Here is a 19,351-nt window from a genome sequence, read left to right as displayed (position 1 = left end):
TTAATTAAATTAGGGGTACTTTTGACAGTAAAAAAAACAATAACTAACTTTTCGAATCCTCTTAATATATACAGATCTTACTTTTTGGGTAAGGATTAATTTAGAGCATTTATTATAATTTAGGATTACTACATTCTCTAATCACAAAAAAAAAAAAAAAAAAAAACCTAGGGGTGTGATGAGTATTGTGAGTGGTGAAATAATTTTTTCATCACACCCCTAGGTTTTTTATTTTATTTTATTTTTTATTAGAGAATGTAGTAATCCCAAATTATAGTAAATATTTTAGATTAACCTTTACCCAAAAAATAGAAGAGCCTCTGAGCACGCGCTCACGTGCGTGCTCAGAGGCTAGTTTCAATTGAAGCTTTACTCTTAACTTTTAATCATTATCTTTTATTTTTATTAAAAAAAATTAATTGTTCAAAATTCTTTCTTATTCCTTAACTAACCACCAATTACCAACAAAAATTTTATAAATATATAAATATATGTATATGTATATATATATTCCCAGCCAAAAAGAAGAAGTTAACAATTGGATAAGATAAACTACGGTGAATTATTGCTTTAAAAAAAAATCTGCCTTCAAATTCTCACAAACACAACTTCAAACTTCCACCTATTATCATTAAGCAGTTATAACGTTCTCCCTCCATCCTTATCCTCTATAGCAACAACTATTTTTGTATGTAGCCTCTGTAATGAACATTGTTTTATGTTTCAGGATAAAAGTTTGCAATCAAGGGTAAGGGATGTGAAGTCCGTGCTACAAATGATATGCCACCATTTTGAAGTCCCTTCATGTTGACAACTTGGCTGCTAAAGTTAATTATAGAGTCTACATTCTTAACAGAGCAACATCATCTCTAGGGGTAATTATTTCATGTTGTCTAGATCTAAATATATCTTAGAATGTATTGTGAGAGTTGGATTTGGGAAGTGTCTTCCTAAGTTTGGTAAGCCCAAATTTACATGTTTAATTTTTTAGTGCATTATGTGAAAAAAATAAAAAAATTATTAAAATTTACTCATAAAATAGAAAAGTCTCTCGCGCGTGCTCAAAGACTAGTATTTAAATAAAGAGTGTGATTTCTAATTTTTTTTTAAAAAAAGTTTATTAGATATATATTTTTTTAATTTTATTGAATTAAAATTTTAACCTAATTTTTTTTTATTTTAAAAAATAAAAATAATTTAATTAAATTAAGAATATTTTTAACATCTTAAGTAGATATAACTAATTGCCAGATCCTAACTAATTTACTAAATTCTCTCGTCTCTAAGCACTTGGAAACCGCTGCAATAATATTAAATTTTCAGCAAGAATATTTTTTTTTTTGCCTTTCCCGCATAAAATTTCGTTTTTCCCACCCACTTAGAAAATATTTTCAGCACTCCCTCAACCTCACTCACTCCCTCACAACAAAACCCTCTCTTTCTCCTTTTCTCTCTCTCTCTCTCTCTCTCTCTCTCTCACGGCCCAGCCCCCGTCGCCACCCCTTCTCGCTCTGCCGCCGCCTCACTCCCTCCCTCACTCCTTCACGATCGTTCCCCCTTCTGTCTCTCTCTCTCTCTCTCTCTCTCTCTCTCTCCCACGTACCTCACTCACTCCCTCACAACAAAACCCTCTCTTTCTCCTTTTCTCTCTCTCTCTCTCTCTCTCTCTCTCTCACGGCCCAGCCCCCGTCGCCACCCCTTCTCGCTCTGCCGCCGCCTCACTCCCTCCCTCACTCCTTCACGATCGTTCCCCCTTCTGTCTCTCTCTCTCTCTCTCTCTCTCTCTCTCTCCCACGATCTCCTTCACCCCGATCTGCCCTCCTCTCTCTTTCCCTCACTGTAAGTTTTGACTTTTGTGAAATTTGGGTTTGGAATTGGTGAAAGTTATATGGGTTCTGTGGCTTTTTTCTTTTAAGTGTAAATATGGGTTTATTATGGATTTTTTTTTTTTTTGGGTGTGATTTTAGAATTATTTGTTCAATTTAGTAAATTTAAGTTCTTGATTGTTGATTTTGTCTGGTCTGGATGATGATGATGATGATGAGCGGTTTGTTGTTGGGGATTCTTTGATTCTAAAAAGATCTTGGTCAGGTGATGACTTTTTTGTCTGCTATTTGTTTACTCTTTTCTTGTTTGTGAAGCTAGTCTAAAACGCCAGCAAAAACTATAAAAACGCTGCTGTAAACCAAAAAAATTATTTAATAATTTAAAATATTTTGGATATTTATTTTGAGTATTAAAAGAGAACATAGATTAGTATATGTTATTGCTAGTAACGATGATATAATTTATAAACTCCTTATAAATTATACTCTTCTTCTGCAGGTTAAAGATTGTGATAAGTTTGGGTTTTTTTTTTATTATTATAAAAAAAGTGTGTGCTTGGCGTGGGCATAGTAACTAATTTCTGCTTAAATATTTGTAAAATTCTATATTTGTGATGTTAATAATTGGTTTTGTGGTGGGTTGTTAAGTTGGAGCAAGCGGGTGGCTTGCATGGCCTTAACAAGGTGGTTTACATTCATATTGGGAATGTTTATTATTTTTTGAATTTTTGGTAGATATTGTTGAATTTTATTTATGTTTTCAATACTTAAAAGCATTTTTAAACATTCTATATAGTGATGTTGATAATTTTGTGGGGTGGATCGTTTTTTTTTTTTTTTGGTAAACTTGGGGTGGATTGTTGATTTGGAGCAAACTGATGAGAGTGTTTATTTATTTTTGAAAATTTGGATGGATATTGTTGAGTTATATTTGTTGATTACATTTTTTTTTCAATACTTGTAAGCATTCTTTGTTGTGATATTGATAATTGTTTTGTGGTGGATTGTTGAGATGGAGCAAGCAGGTAACTTGCATGGTGTTATAAGATGGTTTCAATTGGTATTGATAGTGTTTATTAATTTTAAAAATTTGGATGGATATTGTTGAGATATATTTGTTTGATTATTTCATTTCTTTCACATGTCGGACATGCAAATTAGATATGGTTGTTTATTAGTTTTAAGATTATGTGTAATCTTATTTGCATGTTTATGAAACTAAGTGTTTATGTATTTCTGTTTTAAACCTTTAAGTTTATGTGTACTCCTATTTGCATAGATTTTGCTTATTAGGTCGAAGGGCTTCAAGACTTAGTCCATTTGACTTGATATTGTTTGTATATGTGAATATAAATTTGACTTGGAACTAAGTGTTTATGAAGGAGTTGTGTATTAAACCTTTAAGTTCATGTGTACTCCAATTTTCGTAGTTTTTGCTTATTTCTTATGAGCTTCAAGACTTAGTCCATTTGTGTAAATGAAGATATGGATAGAGTAGATGTGGTTTGTTTATTAATTTTAAAGTTATGTGTAATCTTATTTGCATGTTTATGAAACTAAGTGTTTATGTAGTTGTATTTTAAACCTTTAAGTTTGTGTGTACTCTTATTTGCATAGTTTTTGCTTATTAGATTGAAGGGCTTCAAGACTTATTCCATTTGTGTGAATGAATATATGGATAGAGTTGATATGGTTTGTACATGTGAATATAAATTTGACTTGGAACTAATTGTTTATGAAGTTGTGTTTTAAACCTTTAAGTTTATGTGTACTCCTATTTGCATAGTTTTTGCTTATTTTTTAAGAGCTTCAAGACTTAGTCCATTTGTGTGAATGAAGATATGTATAAACTAGATATGGTTTGTTTATTAGTTTTAAGATTATGTGTAATCTTGGGGCCGTTTGGTATGGCATTTTAAGCAACGGTTTTTAGTTTTTAAACATTATACACGTATTTTCACACTTTATCACCTACATGTATTTTCAAAAATACAAATGTTACTAGAACAATGTTATCAAACGGGCCCCTTATTTGCATATTTTTAAACCTTTAAGTTTATGTGTACTTCTATTTGCATAGATTTTGCTTATTAGATTAAAGGGCTTCATTTTCTCAAAAAAAAAAAAAAAGATTAAAGGGCTTCAAGGCTTTGTCCATTTGTGTGAATGAAGATATGGATAGACTTGATATGGTTTGTGGTATAGTTTTAAGGTTATGTATAATTTTATTTGTATGTTTATGAAACTAAGTGTTTATGTAGTGTACATGTATAATCTTTTTTGTATGTTTATGAAACTAAGTGTTTATGTGGTGTACATGTGGTTTTTGCTTATTTCTTAAGAGGCCCAAGACCTTTCTTTGTGTGAATAATGTTATTGCTAGAAATGGATATAAATCCTATTTGTTTATTTTAGTTCTTGAAGGTAGAAATGAAATTGAGAAATAGAGTTATACGTGATGTTTCGGTAAGGCCGTCACAACGAAGGCCGTTACAACGAAGTCCGTCACAACAAGCTTCTACAGACAATACGGATCATGGGTCACAACAAGAAGTGGGCCAATCATCCACAAGTAATTCATCAAATGCACCAAATGCTGGTATTTTATATATTTCTAAGATTAAATATTGATAGTGGTTAATATTGTTTGACATAGGTTTTTATTGCATCACAATGGTTTTGATTATTTTATTTCCATTACAGTTGTGCCACTTGTTGAACGTGTTACTCGTGGTCCTAGCAAGTACTCATACATTTGGAATCTCCCTGAAAATCAAAAGATTGAATTACCACTAACTAGTAATAATCAACCAGTTAAGAAGGTAGGGAGGCATTTCACAGGTTGGTTGGGTACAATTGCACGAAAACCCCAAATGTGCCCAATTAAATATGAGAATTGGACAAGAATGCCAAATGAATTTAAAGAAGAGATATGGAATCTTGTTCAGGTATTAAGGAAGTTATAATATATAGCTGTATTATTCTATCTTGTACTGAGTTTTACACAAGTGTTTAGCTCGATTAAAATTTTGTAATTTTCTAACTAAACTATTGCATGTAGTCAAAATGGTGTTTGCCTGAAGAACCTGCTCGTTTGAAGGCAATGAAGCTAATGACATTGTCAACAGTTGCGGCTTGTTGGAGGAACCACAAGTCAAGGTTGAAGAAGAAGTATTTTCTAGGAAGCGGAAATAGAGCACAAGTACCACCAAATGTAAATCCTGAAGATTATGAAGCTATTGTTCAACATTGGAATTTACCAAAAACAAAGGTATTGTTTGACATTGATATGCTTAATTATTCTACATTGATGTGCTTAATTATTGACCACATATTCAAATATCTACTTTGAAAAGTATATTCAAATAATACTTTGTTTAAGTATGTAAATTTTTTTGAATGCAGGATCTAGCATTGAAGAACAAGAACATTCGTTCCAAGCAAACAAATTTACATACTGGTGGTTCAAAAAACTTTGCTTCGTACTCTGAAGAAATGGTAATGACTTAATAATTATTTTGTAAATGACTTATTAGATTGTTCTTAAGTTTGTATGGAACCATTATTCCTAATTAAATAAATGTAATGATTATAATGTAGGTAACAACGCTTGGGCATCCTGTAGAGCGTGCAGAATTATACCTAAAACTCCATCTTCGTAAAGATGGTGCTCCTGTTAACCCTGAAGCAGAAAGCAACATTGTAAGTAATCTCATGATTTACCAAGTGTAATATTGAATCTATTAACATTGATACTTTCTAATATGTTATTGTGCTGAATTTTGAATATTAGGAAAAAATCAATGAATTGATGAGTGAGCCCTCAAATCGTCTGCAGTCAACTGATCTCACTGGTAGTATTGCGTGGGCACCAGATGATATATATTCTCAAGTGTTTGGTAATGAGCGCAATGGTCGTGTTCGGGGTGTGGGATTTGCCCAACCCCAACTGGACGAACTGTTAAGAATACTGTTGCAATTACTCAAATAAGAAGCCAAGAAAGGGATGCTGAAGTGACTCAGTTAAGGAGTCAAGTGGCTTTATTGACGGAGAAAATAACTCGCTATGATAACTTGGAGGAGCGAATGACCCAAATGGCTAGCATGATGCAACTAATGCAAAATCATTTTTCAGAAGTTAGTCGGGTATTAAATTTTAATGGTTTAAGAATGTATATTTAGTGTTTACATTTTTTAATTATGGCTACTATTATTGTGTTACTTAATATGATTTATTTATTAACTTATTAGCTACTCTTAATTTGTATTCAGGGTGCTTTTGCTTTAGATCAACAATCTCCAACTCCTCATAGATCACAAGCTTCATCTCATCAAGAAACTAGCTTCTCACGGTAATGTAGTGTTTTAAGGACTCTATGGACTATTACATAGTTGTCTTGAGCAACCACATTTATTTTGGAAGTGTTGTATTTTGTTTATAATATTGTCATAGTTTTGGTGGTTGTTTTTATTGTGTAATTAGACTAGTGTTTTGTTAAATTTAAGATGATACTTTAGACATGTTATGTATTGGTACTATATATATTTGAATCTATGGTTAATATGTGTTAGTTTGGACATATGATATTGTGGAATATTGATGATCAATAGGTCTATTTGATCTATTACAAGTTTGTGTTAGTTATTGTGGTATCTATGAGTAGGTTTTTATAGTATTTTTAATGACAAAAATGGAAAAAAAATAATTATGAGCAGGTTTTAGTGGCATAAGTGCTTTAGCGACGTTTATAGGGTTGGGTTTTCTGATGGTGGTGGTGGCGGATTGGACTTTCTAATGGCGGGTGATGGCTTGGGTTTCTAATGGTGGTTGGTGGATTGGGTTTTTTGATGGTGGTGGTGGCGGCTTTGGTGGTTGATTGGGTTTTTGATGGGGTAGTGGTGGTGGATTGGGTTTTTTGATGGTGATGGTGGCGGTGGTTTTGCATTGGATTGTTTTTGTTTGGGAGAAGAGAGAACACAGAAAGAGAGAGGACGAATCGAATAAGAATAAAAAAGAATTAAAAATAATAAAAAATAATATTTTAATGAAGTGGTAAAAAAAATAAAACCTTTGCTGCAGGGTATATTATAAGTGTGGTGTAAAAATAGACAGAGTAGTGTTTTGAGTTGCTAAAAGTTATAATATTTAGCAACTTTACTGTGAATGCTCTTGTGATTCTATAATAGTCGGCACAATACTATCTATTGCACGCTAAAATGGCAGACAAATACAAAGCTAAAGCATGCAGCTATCGACTTGCGTATACAACTTCTACGTGGTATACTTCTTGGTTGGGATTTCCCGGCATAACAACTAGGCCATGAAGACCCAACTCGTTTTCCATGTTCTATTGCAACTTAACAAGTTTACATGTCATTAATATACCATCTTAATACAAGATATCAAGCCTTATATATGCTCAATTCATATATATTTCTAAGCTATATTAGTATATACTGAGAATCTCTAAATGAATAATAATTGAATAGACAGGTTTTATGTATGCTGTGAATATGGAAAGCCAGTAGTAACATGCACCAGCACAACTTCAACAATGGTCACAATATGATGAAAATTACAAGTAGAAACACTGATCATGTAAGAATAAATTGTTCCATTTGATAACGTATCCATTTGATAACTTCATATATGTTATGGTTCAATAAAATGTTACATGTCCTTAAAATATTGGTTAATGGAGAAGTAAGTTTTTTAAGTAACTCTAACTTTGATGGGCAAGTGGAGGTTATGGGTACAAGGAATTTGATCCCCTCTCTACCTATAAAAGAGACATTTAGCTACCCCATCACATACACTGAATAGTTAAAAGAGAAAAGAGGGTCAACAGAGAAAAATCAATTCCATAAGAATTAAGTGCCTTTTATACTAAGATTTGATCTTAAGAAAATTTCAGCAATGGATCAAGGTAAGTTTTATAATTAATTTGTATAGTTGTGAAATCATGATAATTCAAGATCCTATAATTTATATTATGGTTGTTTATAATCTAACAACATAAAGAAAACATTTACAGACCAATCTGATAGATTGTGTTCCTCTTAATTCCAATTCACGAGGGCGGTAGTATCCTATCTCTAAACGCAATTTGATTTCTTCTATCCCCACTTTAAGATTAAAGGGGTTGTTAGATTGTATGTTACTCTTCAACTCTTCTATACATTATGCTGTACTTCCATACACATCACTGGCAAGCGCAGTGCATTCAAAATTTATGAGAGTGCATAGAGAGTCAATCAACAAGGATAGCAAAAATGAGTTGGGAAAGTAAAACCTTCTTAACTATGGCCAAATTTTTTTCAAAAGTTCAAAAAAAAAAGAAAAAAAAAAAAGAAAAGAAAAGAAAAAAAGAAGAAGAAGAGAAAGAAGACAAGTCGTTGCATATGTGATACTGTGACATACAACCACAAGTACCTAGTTGCCAAGGTTTTAAAATTGTGTAATGTTTATTACACACACGTTAATGCACACATCTTATACACTTTTAAATTTTAGTAGCAGTACTAGTTGTTGTTTTATTTTATTTTTTCTTGTGTGTAAAGATATATGCATTAATGTATGTACAACAAGTATTTGCATTTAAATTTAAGCAAGATATATGTTTCAGTTAAAAAAATCAAGAACTATAAAATATCGGTAAAAACTATTGTAGTCAAGATACTGGAGAATCAAAAAATATTGAGTCAGGAGTAAGGATTTTTAAAGAATTCTAGCTATTAAAAAAAAAAAAAGACTTGAGATACTGGAGAAAGTACCTGAAATCTCATAATAAGTATAGCTAATTGGATAATTCTTTAATAATTTTATGATTTTGAGCTATAATAATAGCTTTAACAATCCACCCTAACCATTTAAAATTCACTAGGGAGTAAGTATGTTCAAAGAACTCTAGACACCAATTTTTTATTTTATCTAATTTTTTTAAAGACTTGAGATATTAGTGAAACTATCTGCAATCTCATAATAAATATAATTTTTTTTTTTTTTGAGAAGAATAAATATCAAGTTAATATGGCTAATTGGATAATTCTTTAGCACTTTTATGATTTTGAGTTATAATAATACCTTCAACAATCCATCTTACCATTTATTTTAATTACTATAATCACAGCTAGCAGAGGACAAACTGATTATCCCAATATAAATATTTAGGATTATGAGCGTATCATACACCAAAAATATTAGAGGTAATATAGTAGGGACCATAGGTATTATGTACTGTTAGTGTATAGATTAGGCTAGATTAGCCCATTGGGCTTACCTAGTATATTACTTGTAGCACTCATGTTACTTGTACTACACACATACCTAGCCTATATAAGATCTCTTTTGTACATTGTTTTACACATATCAATATACAGACTATTTAGTCATTCTCTTTCACTTTATATTGTTAACATGGTATCAGAGCTCATTGCTCTGACTTAGTGGTATTTTCCGGCGTTCTTCTGCTGCCTCGCCTTCATTGGTAGCCACTGTCAGAAGCAAGTCACCGCCGTCACACCCAACCACTACCTCTCGGATCTTAGTCTATTCATCAATCAAATCGTCGAACCATAGATACGACGTGATAGATCAGAATTCCCCGAATCAAAACCCAGCTAGAAACTATCCCAAAGGAGCCCTCGCCTCACGGGCCCTCACGCGCCTCCCCAAGTTTTTGGCTGTCGAAGACGCACTACATGCGCCGCCGCGAAGCCTCACGCGCTCCCACGCGCCTGACATACTTCCTTCACACGCCTTCACGCGCCCAACTCCTTTGAGTGCCATGTCAGCCCTAACACGTCATCGCCACGTCAGCATCACACGTCATCCAGTGACGTCAGCAGGCAGCACTGTTGACTTTGACCGTTGACTTTGACCAAAGTCAAATTTTTTCAACAGGACCTGTCTTGCTTAGTTTTTCGCGTAGATTCCGATTTTGGGCTCCGTTTCTACATTTGAGGTCTCTAAATCTCATTTTTTGGTCATTTTCTTTATTATGAGTCAACAAAATGAATAAGACATCATACGTCCTATCACCATTGTGTTAGATGGTCCTATTAGCTATCATGCATGATCTCAGAATATGACTGTCTTTCTTAAGGATCGTAAACTGTGGAGATATGTGACTGGTTCAATTCCTAAGTCAGTACCAAACCTTAAGTCCAAAGCCACAGTTGCTGAAGAATCTTCCAAGACTACAATTACAACAGATGATTATGAAGAACGTCTAGAGGAATGGGAGAGTATNAGTTTCCTACATCCTCTTCCTCTGAGTCTCCCATTTTTACTGATCTTTTCCTCCCTCTCTATCCTGAACTTGTGGAGGATTCTTCAACATCGGCTGCCTCTCCAGACGACTCATCTCCGGTTCTGTCCCCGGCATATGACCTGCCTGTCTTGGATCTTGTGGCACCACCCTTTCCTGAGTCTCCTGATAGTCTTGAACTTCGTCGTTCCACTCGGGTAAGCATTCCTCCCCTTATCTCTCTAATTATCACTGCTCTTTTGCCCTTGCCACCCTCTATGAACCTCACACCTATTGTGAGGCCCGTACTGATCCTCTTTGGCAGCAAGCTATGAATGATGAACTAGATGCCCTTTATAAAAATCACACTTGGGATATGGCTGATTTGCCTCCTGGTCAGTCTGTAGTAGGTTGTAGGTGGGTTTACAAGATCAAGACTAAGGCTGATGGATCTGTTGAACGATACAAGGCTCGCCTAGTTGCCAAGGGCTTTACCCAGGAGTATGGCATTGATTATGAGGAAACATTTGCTCCTGTTGCTCGCCTTACATCTGTCAGATGTCTCATTGCTGTGGCTGCTGTTCGCCGTTGGCCTCTTTATCAAATGGATGTGAAGAATGCTTTCCTCAATGGAGACCTTCAAGAAGAAGTGTACATGCAACCACCCCTTGGCTATCCACCTCAGGTAGTCAAGTTTGTCTCCTTCGCCGTGCTCTTTATGGCCTCAAGCAGGCTCTTCGAGCTTGGTTTGAAAAGTTTAGCTCAATTGTTGCTCAACAGGGTTTCACTTCGAGTCCTCATGACATTGCTCTCTTCGTCCGAAGATCCTCTGCTGGTATCACTCTTATTCTTCTCTATGTTGATGATATAATTATTACTGGGGATGATTCTGCAGGTATCCGCTCTCTTCAGCACTTCCTTAGTCAGCATTTTGAGATGAAAGATTTGGGCACTCTCAGCTATTTTCTTGGGCTTGAGGTTACCTCATCCTCTGATGGATACTATCTTTCCCAAACTAAATATGCTTCTAATCTTCTCTCCAAAGCCGGTATCACTGACAACAAGACTGTTTCCACTCCTTTGGAATACAATGTAAAGCTCACACCCTTGGATGGTGAACCTATATCTGATGCTACTCGCTATCGTTAGTTGGTTGGTAGTCTGATCTATCTCATTGTTACTCGTCCGGATATTTCACATGCCGTGGGTATGGTTAGTAAGTTCATGGATGCCCCTTGTTCTGTCCACTATGCTGCTGTTCTTCGGATTCTCCGATATGTCAAGGGCACACTTTATCATGGTCTACACTACTCCTCTCGGTCTTCTCTTGAGCTTCATGCTTATTTAGATGCGGACTGGGCAGGTGATCTGACTGATTGATGCTCTATCACAGGTTTCTATTTCCTGTTGGGTACTTCTCTTGTCTCGTGGCGTAGCAAAAAGTAGGATGTTGTTTCCCGTTCCAGTACTGAGGCTGAGTATCGTGCCCTTGCCGACACCACCTACGAGCTTGTCTGGCTTCACTGGCTCTTGGCTGACATGGATGCTCCACAGCCCAATGCTACTCCTCTTTATTGTGACAATCGTAGTGCTATCTACATTGCTCATAATGATGTCTTCCACGAACGCACCAAGCACATTGAGATCGACTGCCACATTACTCGCCAGCATCTCAAGTTGTTCTCCATCTCATCTGCTGACCAGCTTGTTGATATCTTCACCAAGTCTCACCCACCTGGTCATCTTCGAGATCTTATATCCAAACTCCAGTTGGCTTCCTCCTTGCCACCTTGAGTTTGAGGGGGGATGTTAGTGTATAGATTAGGCTAGATTAGCCCATTGGGCTTATCCTAGTATATTACTTGTACTGTACTCATGTTACTTGTACTACACACATACCTAGCCTATATAAGACTCTCTTTTGTACATTGTTTTACACATATCAATATACAGACTATTCAGTCATTCTCTTTCACTTTATATTGTTAACATGTACGATCTATTTTGATACCGCACAATATCATCATAGGTAATTATGTAAATAGGAAAAATGTTTGATATATATATATATATATATATTGGAATCTCATTTTATAAGATCTTAGAAAATATATGAAAATATTAGGCTAATAAAATATTAAATAACAATTATCATGAGATCTCTATCTAAGGTTTTGTGGTATACTCAAATGAAGCTCAACTTCTACATATTGTCAGAGGGATGGTCTCATAAAACTGTCTCATGAGATACTATCTCCAGTGTTCATAGAGCAGCAAAGGAGTGTTGTATTGTTTGTTTTAGGCCCATATAACTGAACATTATATGTGCTGCATATCTATGCAAGGAAGAAATTGGAGGCATTTGGAAAAATTGTAGCTTTATGTACAATGATTTTTTATTTATTTTTCTTCCTTTGTTAATAAATAAATAAATCTAATATGTATAAGCAAATGATGTTCCCAAATCTTAATAGTAATGAACAAGTAAAAAAAATGAAGTTTAAAGTTCTTGTCATGCAAGACACAGGTAGAAGTTTAAAGCTCTTGTTGTGCAAGCACACCTGTATCTGAGCATTAAGCAAATTTTTTACTTACAATAAGCTGGGATTTAAATCCAAGTTCTCGTTGTTAAGAGAATCAAGTAATGTCAATGAGTTACAAGACTTTTCGAAATTGTAATGCAAGATAAAAACACAAAAACACCAAAAGAGTGATTTTTCTTTATGCCAGTTTCATTAACCTTTACTGTACATACATTTATGCGGATGCCATATTTACACCACCTGAAATGGTGTTTTAAGGCTGGATACTAAGTTAGACTAGCATCAGCGAAAAGCATGATCATAGCCGTGGTAATGGAAGTTTTTGTAGATGAAGTGAGCCAACAATCTGGAAGATGCATAGAATAGTACTGCCAGCAAAACCATTGTGGTTCTCGCAACTGCTGAAATTGCACCCTGCTTGGCTGCAGCAGCAATCCCAATTGAAACAATAGAGACAACTTGGAGGACAACTTCAAGTGCATTGAGACCTTTGTATGCAATATTGCAACTTCGGCAGTTCACCACATGGGACCAGTACCTGAAACAGATTGTGAAGGATAGTTTTTATAAACCAATTCTCATATATGAGACACGCAGTACTAAGGACCACCACATAAAAAGATATATATGCATGTGTTGACCACATTAGAAACTTCCTAAATCTTCTAAAAGGTCTCAAATTACACAATAATTTTCAGTGTCCTTGGCTTTTTACAGACAGAAAAGAAAAGTCTCAAGGTATTATAACATGTTTAACAGTGTAACAAACAGGTTTAGCCATTTAGCTTCTATGCTTCTACAAAGATCTATCATGCTCTTGTAATATGTTCTCCAAAATGATACTAATTTTCAGATTATCAAAAAATTTAATCCAATTGGAGCTTGAATCCACATTGGTAGTTGCATGAATTACCTATCCATCAGCTGTTCTTTAGGAGGAGTTGGGGGAAGAGCCCCACTGTACTTGCCTCTCCAATCAACTTGACCACCAGCATACTTGTTTAGCCATTTTCTAAATCCAATCACAAGGGCATCTGACTTTGTTGGCACGAAACAAGTTTTATGCCAATTGGCATTACCTACATCCATTATCTTACGCTCCTGTAGAAAGATCTCAAGAGTCAGATACTACTATACAATGTGATAATACATTTAAAGAACAGCAGTCACAACCAATTTGTTTTTCTTCCTGCATGAGACTTGACTAAAGACTGAAGCTTTGGTGGGAAAAGAAAGAAAACTACACATCACAGCAGGGTAAATCACAATTTCATGGTGGAAAAATATGTAGGGAGCAATTTCTATCTTATCAAATAAAAAGTTACATTAGAATTGTTGGACATTTACATGGAATGAAATTTTTAAAAATTAAACCATCTCTGTGCAGTGTCTAGAAAATAATAATTGTAAAGAACTGCTGTTATGCTGCAATTAATAATATATGAAAGAAGATTGAACTGGAAAGTGATTTTGCCGTTTATTAGTGCTGCCTAGTAAATATTTCCAAATTTTAATTTAAAACTTAGTTTTACTAGCAAAAGCAAGAAAATTAATAACTAAATTGAAACATGGAAGATCCTACATAGTTTAACCAATGAAGTATACATCAGAAAGAAACACAAGATATATGGTTGTTTTATGGGCAAACAGAGGAAACACAGCCTAAAGAAATGATCCATGATGTATTCATTGGGAAAGTGAAATGGATAAGCAGTAAAAGGAGTTGCGCTTTAATCTTCCATGATCAGTATCCAGTCAGAACAGCAATCTTCACGTAAATGTTCACTTTGCCAATGGGGTGTCTAGTACCACTAGAAACTTATAGTTACTAATTTCCTTTCTCGGGATAAAATTAAGGGTTTTTTTTATTGGATTAGGAAAGACAAGTGAGCCAGAAGGAGATCTGATGGTTGTAAAGGTTGGCCTTTAGCAACTCTCTCTCTCTCTCTCGGCCAAATAAGGTTCTAGCAATGCTCACTCTATTGAGAAAGATATGAGAGTTCACCTGTACACAAGGCGTCTAGGGGGGGGGGGGGACCTAATAGAACATTATCATCTCTGCATGATGGATTATCTCTATTGAGAAAGATATGAGAGTTCACCTGTACACAAGGCGTCTAGGGGGGGGGGGGGACCTAATAGAACATTATCATCTCTGCATGATGGATTAAAATATTGTAGGTATCATCTCATTTACCCAAGAAATTCCCCTAATTGCTCAAGGTCAGTATGAGATTTATGCAGACTCAAGCATTTAACCATTTCTCAAGGATAAGTTCCTAGGTGTTATTTGAGTTACACAATTAAGATGGTGCTCAGACCCATGAAACTAGACTCTTGAACCCAGGTTTGTGACAATACTACCTAGTGACCCAACTAGCATCTCGAAAACAAAAGAATAAAATGAAAACCTTTTGGGTTAATTCATAATTGCACTCCTCCCCACCCTTAAAATTGACCAATGTCCCTGGCTCAAGTATTAGAAATTAGTAACAGAATTTAGTAACAGCAGGGTTAATTTGCCAATTTAAAAAAAGTTTAGGAGGGACATTGGTCGATTTTAAAGTTTATGGGAGATTGAAATGGACCCAATAACTAAGGAGGGAAGTGCAAGTAACCCAAACTATTAAATTAATTTTTATGCTAATAAGTTGAGCACACAGTAAATAACAACACTAAATTTATGTGAAAAAAAGGTCAGGGATGTTATCTTCCAAAAGAAAACAGATACTATCTTTTCCCATCCTTTGGCTTTAGCTCAAATTGTAAAGGGCAGGGTAAGGAGGGTTGATTCTTAAGTTCAAATCTTTCCCCCCATAAAAAAAGAAGAAGTATATTCAGTGTTGCTTCTCTTTCACTCTCACATTACATCGGGAAACCTTGCAAGTTGGATTTATAAAATATTAAGAGTAACATCCTACATTGTTATCTTTTAAAATAGCAGAACCCAGGAATCTGTAGTAAGGTTGATCCACTGATCCTACCAGTAACTTTGATTGTAACTCGTCAAAAGCAAAAGTAATGTATAATGGAATAAACCAGTTACCTAGATTAAAAAGAATAATTTGTAATAACATACAAAGATATGGGAATCACCTCTATGTGAAGAAGATATAAATCAGAGTCTAGAATCAGGTTTTGTCCCACATGAAACATCCATCGTGGCACGACTTTATCAATCCAAACACCAAAGTTTCTTGGGAAGGTCCATATCAATCTGCTATTCCCTGGACTAACTGGAATACAAATGAAAACTAAAACGAAACTCCGTTGCACTGATGTTTCCTGCATCAACCAAGATTTACATAAACAGAAGTACTAAGGAACAAAAAACGAAATAAATAAATAAGAATTAACTAAAAATTTCGCAAGTTTCATTTGTCATTTATGTAGGAAAGATTAATCAATCTAAGGGATAACCTTTTTGGTTCCCACTGACGATTCAGACCCATTAGCTTGATCCATAGGCTTAGTATACGCATAAAACACACACGGGGGAAGAAATTTGCTATTGCTCCATCCCTGATCTGCTTTGAACCCATTGATGTCTGACTTTTCAATCATCAGTTCAAGCGGTCTGCCCCCCTCTCTATCAGCCTTCACAGTGAAGGCAACTTGGTTTCAGTCATCAGTTAGGACAGCAAAACTTATTAACTGAGCATAAGGATTATTCAAAACTTATCTGTCTTTTGGTCGTCGAGTTTGCATTATTCCATGATGAGCATATGGAACATGAGCAGGGTCCATAAGATTCTCCACCAATACCTCATATCTGAAATTGCAAAATTGATATATTCCCCGTCAGATTTTCTAGAGTAAGGAGATAAGATATAAAAAGAAAAAGCAAAACCCAAATTGCAGGTGCCCAACTTTTAGTGATACACATTTGAAAACCTTCCATATGATACTTATGCCAAATAAAAAGGAAGAACAATTACAATCAATCAAGAGGATATGAACTTTCTTATGACATTAACCAAAATAAACTTTGTTATTAATACTTTGTCCTTCAACATTACATGTGCCTAAAAGTTCTATAACATATAGCAAGAAAAAAAGGCCAGATATTGACTGAGTAGAAAAAATGGAGTCTCTGTTTTCCAAGATAACAGGTTTTTGTCAGAAGATAGTGGCAGACCATACCCATAAGGAATATCTCTATTTCCCATTGAGTTAGTAAATGAAGGATCATCTATTTCTGAGATGTAGGGTGGTTTTTTCTCCATAAGAATATCTTTGTATTGAGGATCTGAGTTCGGCCAAAACCAAACGATGTTGTTCTGCACAGTACTTGGATAAACAGCTACACATGCTTTCTTGGCTGTGTGCACCTGCATAATTATTTGGAAAGATTAATCACTATTGCATTGGTCAATTGATATTGTATGCGTACAATCCTTTAGCTTCAACTGATGCAAAATCACATTACACAATCCCATAACCAACTTCCATATGACATTGTAAAAAAATTCCTGAATGTTTGACTCTGTTCCTTCTATTTAAACAAGAAAATAAAATAAGACTAAACAACACAGTGATGTAAGAGAAAGCTTTAGAATATCAAAAAATGCCGCCACATTCCTAGCAGAAACTGAGTAGAACAATTGCCACTATAAATAAGAATTGAGTGCTACGTCAAATCTATATCCCACAACAAATGAATGAAAAAATACAAGATGAAGCAGAAAAATATAACTATCAACTAGATATGATTAGAAACTTTAACTCTAGTCAAGAACAATGTTATGTTATCTTAATTTATTTTTATATTTACTTTAATGGAAGGTTTACAAGAAAGCAGAGAGTCAGCAATTAGAAAGAGGGAATGAATGTCACATTTTATCCTAAGGATAAGTGGATAAGTGAACTTATATTCACATTAGGTCTCTAATTGTACATGGGTGCAGGTGAAGCTGTAAAGAAGCACTATGGTTGAAGGGGCTAGTCAAAGAGCTTGGTTTGAACCAAGGAGGAATTCAGTTGCATCGCGACAGCTAGAGTGCCATTTACTTGGTCAAAGCTCAAGAGCGAGTAGGACTTAGTCTTTTGGGTTAAGTGGTGTTCCTATAGGTAAAACATGTTTTTTTCCCAACAGTAAGTGTAAAACGTGTCCCAGTTTTCAGTGAATAAGCTTGTTTGTGTTATGCATTGAGATCATATAAATGAGAAAAAGCTACAATACAATTTTTGCTATTATGGAAACAATACAAAGATCCAATCTCAGAACCATGCATGCATAAGCATTTGCAAAATGTTGGTCCCAAGTTCTTAACACAGGAGATTTCAATTCAAGAGATTTTACCGGAGGGCCTTCAGGAGGTGCTTGAGGAATGAACTTGCAGTCACCAGAACCATTAAAACACCAACCATGGTACACACACTGCAACCTACCCCACTGATCAATCCTCCCTTCAGACAATGGGGCCAACCTATGAGGACACCTATCATCAAACACTTTCCAAACTTCCTCATTCCTATCCCACCACACAACCACATCAAGACCTATCACTTTTTTTGCATGTGGCCTCCTCTTGTCCAGGTCACAGACTGGCATAACTGGGTACCATTGTGAATACCAATCAAATTTCTCACCTTGACTGTGAGTTTCAAGCGCTGGCTCAGGTGGGTTTGTGGGTTCTGTTGAAACCGTGGATGATATGGTGGTAAAAGCCTTGAATTTTGATTGTTTTTTGTGGACTAATGAGAAAGATGAACTGGGAATTGGATTGAAATGAAAATTCAAGAACATGGGCCTTCTGAATTGGGTTTTATGAAGTGTGGTATTTATGTGAAGTGAAGGAAAAGAGGAAGCTTTCAGAGCTTCCATGGCGGCTTCTTTCACTGCTCAAACTAAAGAAAAGTGAGAAACACTTGAGGGCTTGAGGCCGTTCAAAACTTTATTATGGTGGTTATTATGGTGGAAGTTTGTGACTGAACTTGAGGCTCTGAATTGTTGAGTAAAAAAAAGAGTAGAAAACTTTGTTTAAAAATGGTACTAGGTATTGAATTATTTGTGTTGATAATTAAGTAGATATAGTAATGTGAAATGTGAATGTGTGGCTGTGGCTCACTGGCTCTGCTTGTGGTTTTGAAACTGAAATCGACAGCCAGTTTCTCAAAAAGAAAAAAAGAAAAAAAAAAAAGAAATCGACAGCCATGCTCTCCATGGGTAGAGGATGGCCAGTCAATTCCTGTGTTCAAAGTTTTAAGGGATTTTTTAAGAAAATAAATATGAAACTCATAATATATTATTAATTAGATAACGTTTCAAACTAATTTTATTTCTAGACAAATCGAGTTCAGAGGACTCGATTTTGCTCATTGAAAATCAAGTCCAGAGGACTTGAGTTCCAAACTCGAGTGTGAGACACACGACTTCCAGTGAGCAAAATCGAGTCTAATGGACCCTATTTATTAGAAATCAAATTAGTTTGAAACGTTGCCTAACCAATAATATAGTATGAGTTTTATAATTATTTTCTCTTTAAGCCTCTGCACACGTGGATTTGGCACTTTGCTTGTCCGGTCATTTAAGGATATTTGAAACGTGTTTCACTTTCGATTCGTACAAACTGTCATGCTAGTGTCATGTGCACAAGTGTAATGAACAGGATAAAATGTGGACATGCATATCTTAATCTTAACATGTTCATTACTACATTGGTCAAAAGTTGTATTCAAAATAAATTGATTTTGTTTTTAGCTGAGGAACTTTTTTTTCCCCAATTACTTA

At 35.1% G+C, this 19,351-nt stretch overlaps 2 protein-coding genes across 3 annotated transcripts; one reads left to right on the top strand and one right to left on the bottom strand.

The window, feature by feature from the left end:
- Window positions 1-1,605: 1,605 nt before the first annotated feature.
- On the top strand, window positions 1,606-6,406 carry LOC111991084 (uncharacterized). Of its 2 annotated transcripts, none has more exons than XM_024022866.2 (8): window positions 1,606-1,839; window positions 4,242-4,398; window positions 4,530-4,774; window positions 4,888-5,097; window positions 5,232-5,324; window positions 5,427-5,528; window positions 5,620-5,972; window positions 6,099-6,406. In XM_024022866.2, exons 2-7 carry the CDS (start codon window positions 4,257-4,259, stop codon window positions 5,815-5,817), a joined length of 990 nt encoding a protein of 329 aa, XP_023878634.2. In that variant the 5' UTR covers window positions 1,606-1,839; window positions 4,242-4,256; the 3' UTR covers window positions 5,818-5,972; window positions 6,099-6,406. The 2 variants fall into 2 exon arrangements, with proteins under 2 accessions (XP_023878634.2, XP_023878635.2); XM_024022867.2 differs by having other exon boundaries at window positions 4,242-4,425.
- Window positions 6,407-12,682: 6,276 nt separating this feature from the next.
- Window positions 12,683-18,660, bottom strand: LOC111991078 (protochlorophyllide-dependent translocon component 52, chloroplastic). Its single transcript, XM_024022854.2, has 7 exons — window positions 17,921-18,660; window positions 16,762-16,949; window positions 16,301-16,390; window positions 16,039-16,222; window positions 15,715-15,903; window positions 13,532-13,719; window positions 12,683-13,156 (listed from the first exon to the last, which is right to left on the bottom strand). The coding sequence occupies exons 1-7, from the start codon at window positions 18,443-18,445 to the stop codon at window positions 12,901-12,903; spliced, it is 1,620 nt and encodes a 539-aa protein (XP_023878622.2). The 5' UTR covers window positions 18,446-18,660; the 3' UTR covers window positions 12,683-12,900.
- Window positions 18,661-19,351: the final 691 nt, after the last annotated feature.

This window comes from Quercus suber, unplaced genomic scaffold, assembly GCF_002906115.3.
Source record: "Quercus suber isolate HL8 unplaced genomic scaffold, Cork oak 2.0 scaffold_855, whole genome shotgun sequence".
NCBI lineage: Eukaryota > Viridiplantae > Streptophyta > Magnoliopsida > Fagales > Fagaceae > Quercus > Quercus suber.
This window is presented reverse-complemented; position numbering and strand designations above follow the sequence as displayed.

What these genes read in the sequence shown, in the direction of transcription:
- LOC111991084 (XM_024022867.2), top strand. Translation starts at nt 4,257, where the DNA reads ATGAAATTGAGAAATAGAGTTATACGTGATGTTTCGGTAAGGCCGTCA. An exon ending in ATCAAATGCACCAAATGCTG is followed by an intron (nt 4,426 to 4,529) that starts GTATTTTATATA and finishes TTTCCATTACAG; the next exon opens with TTGTGCCACTTGTTGAACGT. An exon ending in CTTCGTACTCTGAAGAAATG is followed by an intron (nt 5,325 to 5,426) that starts GTAATGACTTAA and finishes ATTATAATGTAG; the next exon opens with GTAACAACGCTTGGGCATCC.
- LOC111991078 (XM_024022854.2), bottom strand. Translation starts at nt 18,445, where the DNA reads ATGGAAGCTCTGAAAGCTTCCTCTTTTCCTTCACTTCACATAAATACC. An exon ending in CACCTCCTGAAGGCCCTCCG is followed by an intron (nt 16,950 to 17,920) that starts GTAAAATCTCTT and finishes ATAATTATGCAG; the next exon opens with GTGCACACAGCCAAGAAAGC. An exon ending in CGTCAGTGGGAACCAAAAAG is followed by an intron (nt 15,904 to 16,038) that starts GTTATCCCTTAG and finishes TGGTTGATGCAG; the next exon opens with GAAACATCAGTGCAACGGAG.